This window comes from Acomys minous (genome assembly GCF_964271855.1).
Source record: "Acomys minous genome assembly, chromosome: 16".
Classification (NCBI taxonomy): domain Eukaryota; kingdom Metazoa; phylum Chordata; class Mammalia; order Rodentia; family Muridae; genus Acomys; species Acomys minous.
Genome location: NC_140498.1, coordinates 10158283 through 10169175, shown reverse-complemented (window position 1 = coordinate 10169175; position 10893 = coordinate 10158283). Strand labels below are relative to the sequence as shown.

The 10893-nt window shown below is 52.5% G+C and overlaps 1 protein-coding gene and 1 long non-coding RNA gene across 3 annotated transcripts in view; one reads left to right on the top strand and one right to left on the bottom strand.

The window, feature by feature from the left end:
- SLC5A10 (solute carrier family 5 member 10) overlaps positions 1–10893 on the bottom strand; it is a 47817-nt gene that overhangs the window by 34514 nt on the left and 2410 nt on the right. Inside the window, exons 2-8 of one of the 2 annotated variants that reach the window (XM_084760902.1) lie at positions 7817–7888; positions 7184–7288; positions 6798–6857; positions 6552–6656; positions 1796–1901; positions 1493–1573; positions 4–209 (exon numbers count right to left, since the gene is read on the bottom strand). In XM_084760902.1, the coding sequence (XP_084617028.1) occupies positions 4–209; positions 1493–1573; positions 1796–1901; positions 6552–6656; positions 6798–6857; positions 7184–7288; positions 7817–7888 (735 nt within the window). The remainder of the gene's footprint in view (positions 1–3; positions 210–1492; positions 1574–1795; positions 1902–6551; positions 6657–6797; positions 6858–7183; positions 7289–7816; positions 7889–10893) is intronic. The other variant, XM_084760903.1, reaches the window with a different exon arrangement.
- The window catches only part of LOC311585569, a 138797-nt gene continuing 137027 nt past the window's right edge, over positions 9124–10893 (top strand). Inside the window, exon 1 of the long non-coding RNA XR_014775262.1 lies at positions 9124–9481. This is a non-coding gene — a long non-coding RNA (uncharacterized lncRNA). The remainder of the gene's footprint in view (positions 9482–10893) is intronic.

Sequence of the window (10893 nt, the reverse complement as noted above, 5' to 3'; positions counted from 1 at the left end):
CACCTGGTCAGTGCACCAGTACCAGGTGGCCATGATGGTCAGACCAAAGGTCATCCCAGTCCACGGGAGGTCTCCTGTGGAAGGGTCCCGGAACATATGCATGGCGTCTGCTCGAGGCAGGTGGCAGGTGGTGTTGGGGATGGTCCTGGAGGGGATGGCCTGGGCATATGCCGCTTCCAGCTGCTCATAACCACCGATCTGGTTGAAAGCTGGAGGGTTGGGCAGAATGGGTTGGTTTGGGGTGGTCCTGACTCCCTGGGTCCTGCTACCCTCCCCTCACAGACAACGTCACACGTCAAACTGGAATCTCTACCTCACCTTTCCTGCTCTAGGAAGGGCTGAGGTTTAAAAATAGAACAAAAGAAAAAGGTAAAATAGAATATTTTATTTGTATTTAAAGTAACTATTAAATGAGCATTTTGCACATGGGCCCACAGTGTCCTGTTGGCCAGCAGGAGTCATGCTAGTCTCTAGAAGCCTGCTGGCCTGAGCCATGGTGTTCTCTGCCAGTCTGTGGACTGGACCTTCAAGGAGGTAGAAGTGGTTTTGTCGATATTTGAGTCATCTAGTATTGAAGCCGTGGCCTGAGCTTCGGAGGGCTGGGACTTCACTAGAGCTAAGACACTCCTGGCATTGTGGCCTCATCCTTCCAAGCCACAGGGAAGGGAGGCAGAGGTTCCTCAGAGCCTTATGGTAGGCCTAGCAGGTAGGGCTCAGGCCAGGGGTCTTTCCTCTGAGTCCAGAACGCGTCCTCTCTACCTCAGGGTTGGGTGGTGTAAGGCCAGGTTCGGGCCTGGCTGTTGTCTGTAGTCACTGCCCGCTCATCCAGCCTGTGTCTGGCTGTTAGGTCCCTCACCTGCAGTAGGTTCTGGAGACAGGGAACAGGGGCTGCTACCTTGGGAGGAGCACACTTAGGTGTAGGGCAGCTTCTGGCACCTCCCCAGGCCCCATTTCCCAGCAGAGTGTGGAGCTAGGAGCCTAGGTAGGCCAAGGAATCTGTGAGGGGGCTCAGAGGTAGCTCTGCCACAGGGCCCTAGACCCTGAGCTGAGCCTTCATCTCTAAAGTCACCCACCCTGAGACATATCTCTCCTCCCTCCTTCCCTGCCTCCTCCCTCCCAGGGCATCAGTAGACCTCCCCCATCTTTTCTAAACTAGTGTTACCTGTCCAGCTTACCGACTTCCCTGCAGCCTTTTGTCTGGCAGGAGACAACATCTCCTCCTAGGACAGGACTCTGTACATGACTTTAAGCACTGGAGGAAACACCTCAGCACTTTTGTGGTTTGCTAATTGTGTGCCTGCACAGCTGCCTGCTGTGGGGCCTGCCTAGCCCTGAGGGAACCTAGTCAGCACTTCACCCTGCGCCCCTGTAGGCAGGAGGAAGCAGAGCCCATTAGCCTAGGAAGCCAGCAGTGGGGCAGATTAACTCTAGCCTAACCTTCAGGGTACTGGGACAGCCCGCCCGTGCCCAGAGCCCAGACCTCAGACCTCACCTTTGACTGCCAGAATGACAGCGCCCACCACCATGATGACTGTCTGCAGGGTATCTGTGTATATCACAGTGGCCAGGCCTCCTGCCAGGAACAAGGTTGCTGGATGAGTGTCCCATCCCTGACCCGAGAGAGTTTGGCACCACCAGAGCTGCTGCTGGGGCATTGTCACCTAAGCAACCAGGCCCCAGGTCCCCATTCACCACCTGTGAACCGGCCACTCTCAGGGGCTCCCTGTGCTGTGGGGAGGTGTCTCCTGCACATCTCCCAGGCCCCTTGTTCCTGGTGGGCTCTCAGGACTCATACCTGCGATGGTGTACAGGGCCGTGATGGTGAGGGTGAGGATGGTGGACAGGTAGAAGTTCCAGCCCAGGCAGATGTGGACAAAGAGGGCTCCTGCGTACAGGTCAATCTGGGGAAAGCAGAGGTGGGCAGAAGTCAGACATGACAGTGAGAGATGGGGCTCAGAGTCTGGGTGCTGTACTCACTAGCTTTGTGGCCTGGCCTCAGCCATCTTTGAGTATGACTGTCGCAGGAAAAGGGCATAGAGAGACCGTTTCTCTCTTCCCCCAGCCCCCCTGCCTGCTTCCAGCTGTTCACTACCTGGTGGGGTGGCTGAAGGCGGGAGAGAGAACTGGCTGTGGGAAGCTGTGTGTTATGTTCAGATGTATGGCAGGTGTTACTGTCACAATAAAATTCAAAGTGGCCAGTGCCCACCAGAGAGCAGTGTTGTCATTGAATTCGGCCCCTACCTAGGGGACATGGAAGAGCCCTATCCCCTCGGTTCCATTAGGCATTGTGACAAGGAGGCATCCAAGACTCCAGAGATTCAAAGAGACCAATAGCCTCAGAAATAGTTTCTTTGTATGCTCACCTTCCCTCACACCTCTCCCTGTTGGCTCCTTCCTGCAGTTAAAGAGACCTACCCATCTGAAAACTCTAATCTGGTCTTTCGGGTGACTACCGATGCTTTCATCTGGGGCTCTGGCTTTGGGTGTGTGTGTAGCAGGGAGCACGGTGCTGTAAGTAAAAACGGGGGAGAGGGCAGCCGCCAGCTTGAGCAGAAATGCTACATCTCAGAGGAGAAAGGCCTCTTCAAGACACTCCTTAGCATGGCTGATGAGGCTGAGCCTCAGGGAGGGAAGCAACTTCTCAAAGCCAGGTGCCTTCTGGATACCTATTCCTGGCATCGCCTGGTGGGTATAAGAGACCTCTGGAGAGCCAGCCACTCCAGGAGTCCCCTCCTGGCACTGCCCAGCCACTCACACTTCCAGCACCGTGTTACCTTTAAGCCTTAGGTTCTGCCCCCGTCGCCCCTGGGCCTGGGATTGTCTGTTCTCTGCTTCATCTTCAGGCTCCTCATCCTGACCCACACACCACACCTCATCCACGGCTGTCCTCCCTGCCTTCCTCAGGGACAGAGGAGAGGGGTTGGGAGAATGACGATGGCACAGAGGTATGGGGTAGGGCCCTGCCATCATCCAGGAGGAACTCACTGTCCCAAGGGAGACCCAGTGGGCACTGGTGAGGCCTGCCTAGCCTAAGCATCAACCTTGTAGTAATAGAAGCTAATAGCTATGAGGACCTAAAGCTGTCTGTCCCATGTGGCCCAGTCTTGTACCTTTTGTGTTACGCTCCCCTGGGCACTTCGTGCTGTGTCATAGGAGGAGAAGGAAGCTGCGGCAACCCAGACCCCATGCCGTGGTTAGTGCCCTCTCTTTGCCACCCTTCTTTCTCTCCCTTGTGTCCCTCCATGGGACAGCACAGAATTTCTGTGGCCTCCTGTGTTCCCAACCCAGGGCCTTGCCCATTTTGTGGGGGTGTCTCAGGTGTGGTTAGGTGGTGCAGCAGAGGGCCTGCTTGTCTTTGCTGTACTCTGCCTCTCACCTCCCCCTACCACTGAGGACTCTTCCTGAATACCCTTCCGATTTTCCTTCCTGCCCCTTGCAAAGTCCTGCAGCCCTGCCTGCGTAAGGAGAAAAATAGGGTGCCTGCACCTGCCTGCCAGAGGGCTAGGCTTCCAGGCTCAGGCTGGCTGGCTCCCTGTTTCTGTTGCCACGCCTGTGATTGCTTCCTCACTAGGGTCCTGGTGCTCTGTCTGTGTAAGGACACTGTCTGGAAAGTGCATTCGGGGCTGGCCTGTTCACCCACACCCAAGCACACGGTGGGCACACAGTCAGCGACCATGTTTCCCCAGATCAGGGAATGGTGCTGAAGCTGTTAGGCCAAACCCATCCCATGACATTATTGCGCATGGCTGGCAGGACTGAGAGGGGACAGAGGCCGTGGTGCCCAAGGCTGAAGTAATTTACTCTGTAGACCTCCACAAGAGTGGGGAGGAAAGCCAAATCCCGGCTGTTCTCTCATTCCATCCTAATGGCAGTGTGGGCACCAATAGCACTGGGCATATCGATGAAGAGAGAAAACGGGATGGAGAATCCACTCTTTCTGTCTGATTGACTGAGACAGGGTCTTACGCTGTAACCCAGGCTGTCCCTGAACTCACAGCACTCTTCTTGCCTCAGCCCTCACATGCTGGGATGATAGGGGTGGGTCACTACACTCAGCTATGACTTCCTAAGTCAATAATTCACATCCCAGAAGATGTTAAGGAAAGGAGGAAAGAGGGAGAGAAGGTAAGGGAGTTAGCCCTGCGCGGGCAGGGTAAAAGGAGAGATTTGAGAGTCCAGAGAGAGGAAGGTACCTCATGCCTCCCCAGAGAAGAGCATCTGGGGTGGCGGGGGAGACCATAGCAAGCATAGAGGTTTGTGGAAGTGCATGGAGGCCAATATGGCTGATGTGCAGTGTGCAGCTTGTGGAGAGAGGGAGAGGCAAAGCTGTGAGGCAGCAGAAGCAGAGAGAGTGATTGCTCTGTAGGCCACAGCTAACCTTTACTGAGGGGCACGGGGTGTCATGCTTCCCGTCCCTAAATTCCAGAGGTTAAACGACTGGCCCAGAGCCCCACAGTGATGGGACTGCACTCGGACTCCTGGCTCAGCGCATGGGCTGTGATTTTCCACACCTGCCATGTAGATCTGCATGCTGGTGCTCCTGTTTGAATAACAGCAGCGGGAGGGCCGTGTGACCTCTGCCTGGACAAGCTGTACAGACAGGCAGGGCGTTCCTAGGCTCTGTGTCTGGGCCTAGTGTGGCCCACGCATTTCAAATAGCTCCACTCCGAAGCCAAGACCCAGGGCGGGCCCAGCCTCTCCCAAACCAAGCTCAGCAATTAGTGCCTCCTCCCGCTTGCTTCCCCTCAGCCTCAGTGGGCAGGCAGTCGCCTGGTGCTGAGGCAGGGCCTTGACGTGACTGCTCCCCATTACAGTTGGTAACTCGGAGTCACCCGCATGGTAGAGTCTGAAGCTACAGCCTGGCTGTTGTGGTTCTGATAGAGTCCTAGATCTTGACTGACCTTGGCCTGGCCACCTTGGTGAAGGACTCAGCAGCTGCTAAGGACTCAGCTAAATGAGCTTGTTTTCAAGGCCCCTCCCATGTGCCGTGCGTCCTCTGGCCTCTGAAGTCCTGCCCAGTGGCCCACTTGAAGCTTCCCAGTGTTAAAAAGTCTTAGATGGGAAAGGAACCACCCAGACTCAGCCCATTTCCTTTTTCCTTCATTTCTAGCTTAGCTGAGAGACTCTGCAAAGCTGGCACTGGCCACCCTCTGCTGACCCACTAATTCTGGGCTCTCTGACCTCACAGCCTAATGCTGCAGCCTCCTATCTCACATCTTTCCTCCAAAGCAGTCTGTCTGTCCCAGAGCCAGATGTAGCACTTGGCTTTTTTTGTTAATGTTAGAACAGGCCTGCTAGTGCGCCTCAGTCCCCACTACTGCTCATGGTTGACCTAGCTTCTCCTCACAGGTTCCTATCCCAAACATGTCCCTAACGATGGCCCCCGACACCATTTATGTGGTCCTATCTCTTCACTTGACACCCCCCCCCAAGATCACATCCTTTTTTTCCACTGAGGCCCAGGCCCATCTCTTCCTCATTTGAGCCCCAGATTTACCTGTCTATCCTCCTCCCATGGTAGACTGGACCCTGGGTAGGCCAGAAGCAAGCTTTCTTCACTCTGCCTGGCTTCCAGGAGGTGGGGTTTGGGAGAAAGGGGGTAGAGGTGAGAGGAGGAGTAGCGGAGGGGCAGTAAAAGTCAAGGCCAAGCCCTTCCAGGTTGGAAGGGGATCCCTAGAGAGAGGAAATCCATCGAGATTCTCTGGGAACTTCTAGAAAAGACTGGTATGCTGCTGCTGATGTGGCGGGAAGTGGCAGCGTCCTCCCCGGGTCCTGAGGCCTGTCTATGCTGCCTCCATGGGAGGAGAAGACTAGGCTAGCAGGCTCCCTCAGTCATGGACTTAAACATCACGGATTCATACCAAACTTCTCTCAGGGGCCTACCACTGATAGAGGCAAGGCATTTTTCAGGGATCACCATATTTTTCAGACTATAAGATGCACCTGACCATAAGACACACCCAATTTTTAGAGCAGTAAAACAAGAAAAACAGTAAAAACAGCAATTGGACCATAAGGCTTACCCTAATTCTCTCTCCCCTACTTTTTGGGGGAAAAGTGTGTCTTATGGTCCAAAAACTATGGTATACTGGGCGTACCACAGCCACTGGGCCTACCCCAAAGCCCCCTCACCTTCCCCCCAACCTCAGGTGCTTGCACCAGGCAGGCCCTGAGTTCCTCCTATTCTGAGATTGAAAGCGAGTTTCCTGCTTTTGATACTTCCATGGCCAGGTCCTAAAAGAAAGCTGTAGCCTACAGATGGCCCAGTCAGACTTTAGCGCAGAATTGTCGGGCACCATGAGGCCTTTGGCTCCCTCTAGTGGTAAGTCCTGGCTCACTTTGTTTAGCCCAGATCTCATCCCCTACCCTCCAGCCTAGCTGGGCATCAGGAGGTTCTGCCCAAGTTACCATCTCTCCCTGGCCCTCGGTTTCCCTAGCTGGTGCACCCACAAATTGCCAGATGAGCTAGTAGTATCTAGGGTCCCTCCCATGCACAGTGTTTCCCCAGATCCTGCAAGTTTCCATGCAGAAGCAGGCTGGGGGCAGCTAACCGATATCTTGGTGAAGACGGACAGCAGCAGAGACAGGACAGATAGGTACATGCGTATACGCAGGCCACCGAAGCGCTTCTGAATGTATTCGGGCAGGGTGACGATCTGGGGAGGCAGAGGGGATGAGGGTTAAGTATTCTCAAAGTGACAGGTGAGTATCAGGGTCAGTCCCATGCAGAGGTCCTGCCTGCCCCTGCCAACTTGGTGAGGGTCCAGCCTCTGCCATGGCCCCAGGAAGAGACTCACCTCTGAAGATATGTAGATGGGTACAAACACCCATGCCAGCGCCAAAAGCACATACGTGGCCTGTGGGAACAGAGGCACGAGAGGGCTGTGGGCACAGCTCCCAAAAACCCTGCCCTGGAACACAGCTAGATGTGGCTACCCCTAGCCTCTCCTGCTTTGTTGTGAGAAAGCTGGGTGCGTCTCCCTCCTATGGACATCTCTGGACAGCTGGGCTGCCCCATGCTTCTGTATCTACAGACCAGCTTGCTCTGGAATGCCGCACATCACAGTCTGGTGGCCCTGACTGCTACACATTGCTTCGAGCCACCCTATGCAGGGCCCAGTCAGTGTGGCTATGCCCTCTGTCCCAGCCCTCCCACGGGCTGTGCCCATCCTCTGAGACTCACATTCCATTCGAAGCCTGCCACAGCCAGGCCTCCAGCAGCGCCTGAGCCCGCCAGTCCTACAAAGAGGCCAGAGCCCTCGCTGCTTGCAAAGAGCGAGGCTCCAATCTGCCGAGGGAAGACAAATAATCATTGTGAGCCCATTACATCAGCCCCACTGGATCCGGAACAACTCCCCCAACTTGGCAAGTCTAAGCTGGGGGTGGCGGGGGGCGGGCATATCCTCTTCACATATAAAGAGGCCAGCCTCAGGGCTGCAAGTTCAGGTTACCCATAGCTAGCTATAAGGCTAAGAAATAAAAAATTTCAGATTCCAAAATCTCCTTACAGAACTTCTAGCAGTTTGGGGTTTCCTTCCCTCCCTGAGCTGGCCTTAGACAGGGTTGGGTTTTTTGTTTTGTTTTGTTTTTTTAAGACAGGGTTTCTCTGTGTAGCCGTAGCTGTCTTGGACTCTCTTTGTAGACCAGGCTGGCCTTGAACTTACGATGATCCACCTGCCTCTGCCTCCCAAGTGCTGGGATTAAAGTCCTTAGTCAAGGACCTTTAATGAGGCATAGGATGTGACCTCACCAGTGCAGACCCTGGTTGAAGTCAACCCTGTGGACAAAGGAGAGGTGAGAAGGTGGGTGAACTCACCGGCCACCAAGTCATGTCTCGGCCTGCCAGGAAGTAGCCGCTCACTGTGTTCCTGCTGGCTCGACAAGCAAACTGCAAGAACAGCAGAGGGCAGAAACTGCAACAGATGCAGGATGCTGCTGCCTCTGGCAAACGCCTTGCAGCTCCTTCATACTCTGAGCAGAGAGCAATGCCACGTGACCCGAAAACACATGGATATAGAATGTTCACGGTAGCATTATCCAAACTAGCCCAAAGTGGAAACAACTCCAAGTCCACCAAGTGATGAGTAAACAAACTAGGCCTAGCCATACAACAGAATACTATTCAGCCAGCAAAAGACACACAGTTATCTGCTCCCAGTTTATTTTTTATTAAAAAAAATACACAAAGGGCTGTATTCCTTTCCTAAGACAGAATGACTATTCCTATTGGTCAGGCAAGAGGGGTTGGTTTTACAGATAGGATAAAAAAAGGCAACTAAAACTCTAAGCAGCTGTCAGCTCCAGAGAGAGTGTCCTTGTGAGGCCTAGACTGGAGGCAGGGAAGAAAAACAATGGAGTAAGGACCTTGGGTTCCTTTAGGCTTCTGGTGCAGGGAATGAGGTGGAGGCACTGTATTTACCATTCTGATGTCTGGAGGTCAGGGACACAGCCACTTTCACACAGGCAAAGTGGGACCTTAGTGTGACTGACTCCACTTTTTTTTTCTCCTTTGAGACGGGGTTTCTCTGTGTAGCCTTGGCTGTTCTGGACTTGCTTTGGCCTCAAATTCACAGTGATCCACCTGCCTCTGCCTCCCAAGTGCTGGGGTTAAAGCATTTAAAAAAAAAAAGGATTTCTATTTTTTTAAAGATTTATTTATTATTTATACAGTATTCTGGCCACCACAAGAAGGCACCAGATCTCATTGTGAGCCACCATGTGCTGGCTAGGAATTGAACTTGGGCCCTTTGAAAGAACAGACAGTGTTCTTAACCTCTAGGCCATCTCTCCAGCCCCCATGAATTTCTATTTTAATGTATAGATGTTTTGTCTGCCTGTATGTCTGTGCACCATGTACACGTACACGCCTGGTGCCTTCTGAAGCCAGAAGATGGTGTTGGATCCTCTGGAACTGGAGTCACAGATGGTTGTGGTCCACCATGTGGCTGGAAATTGAACCCATGTCCCCTGGAAGAACAGCCTGTGCTCTTCTGCTGAGCCATCTCTCCAGCCCTGTGATTGATTCCGTTTTGACTCTCAGCTTGGCCTGTTGGGACCTAGTGTACTCTAAAACAGTGGTCTTTGTCACTTGTTTATTTAGCACCTCCCCCCTTCATCAAACCTTCGACATTAGAATTACTTGCAGTTATCATCACTTGGAATATCTGGTCCAAACTCACTACTCAGGTCTACTGCTATATCTTCATGGTCATATGCATCTCATGTTATTATTATCTGTGTGTGTGTGTATGTGTGTGTGTGTGTGTGTAGGTCAGAGGACAAGCTCTGGTGTCAGTCATCTCTTGCTTTGTTTGAGCCAGGGGCTTACTGTTCAGCACTGGTACTCTATAGCTGGCCTGTGAACTTCTAGGATTCTCCTATTTGCCTCCCATCTCCCATGGAATCACTGGTCTCACAGGTTCGTGGTTCAAATGGGTTCTGCGTTGTCTTGCTTTTGTTTTTTGGGACTGAGTTTCTCTGTGTAGCCCTGGCTGTTCTGGAACTCACTCTGTAGACCAGGCTGGCCTCGAACTTACAGAGATCTGCCCGCCTCTGCCTCCGGAGTGCTGAGATTAAAGGCGTGTGCCACCATGCCCAGCTGGGTGTTTGAACGCAGGCCCTCATACTTGTATAGCACGTGCCTTACCCATGGAACTCTCTCCCAGCTGGATTTTACTTATTCCAGCTGATGCTCACTGCATGGCTATATGCCAACACTTGAAACTTTTAGAAAGGACAGAGACCACGAGTGTGACCATCAGGAGAACAGCATCGCGATGTGGACACTTCAGCCAGGATTGGGCTTCATGAACCAAATCAAAGAGGCTGGTAGGGAGTCTGTTCATTCTAAGCAGCCGTTGGCTCCTGCACCCAGGCCTCTGAGTCTCTACAATCCCTAGCACACCAGAAGTGCCCTGAGGCCATCTGCATGCCTGCTTCGTTGAAGGCAGTGCTGGACTGGTTTGATTTGACCAGAAACTGTTTTCCTTGCGGTCCTCGGCTCTCTAGAGTCACACCGCTCTTAGTCAGGAGCCTTTCCTTGTAGCTAAGTCTTCCCCATGGAGCTTAATCATTTCTAGCTTTTGATTTGGAGTGAGAGAGATTGGCAACTCTTGAGCACTTACAGAGCATGGCAGGTTACTAATTAGCCTCATTCAGCATCGTGTGATGGGAGGAAAGGCACCAGGAATGTCCGGGTAGTACAGCAGTTGGAGCACAGCCCCCTGTCATATATGCACATGGCCCGTCCGTCCATATGACTGATTAGCTTGGTAATATCAAAGGTTACAGATCTCCACAGAACGTATAATATTGATAAGAATGTTTGAGGTATTGTGAGGATTAGTAAGATGTGGCAGAGCATGCAGTTGGAAAAATGGCACGAAAGACCCGCTTAGTGCAGGTTTGTTAAAATGTCACCTTATAACACACACACACACACACACACACACACACACACACACACACACACACACACACACACACACCACACACCCGTCCAACACACACATCATGCATGGGGTTCTGGGTTCAATTCCTAGCACCTTTGTGTTGGCTCACAACCCTCTGTAACTCCAGTTCCAGAGGACCTGACACTCTCTTCTGGCGTCCATGGGTGCTAACTAGGTGTGCACACAATGCACAGACATACATGCAAGCAAAATCCCCATACACATAAAATAAAAATTAAAACAAAACAAAACCAAAGCAGGATATGAAAAGTACAAAAAAATGAGAAGAGCTGGGATAACTTTGCTGATGGCCATGATGGGCCATTTGTCATTTAGTATTTGATCACATAACTGATTGTATCAGAGCTGCCACTGTTACCACCAACACCATCATCATCACCACCACTGTGCTGGTGTGGGAGGGCCCAGACCATTGTGGGTG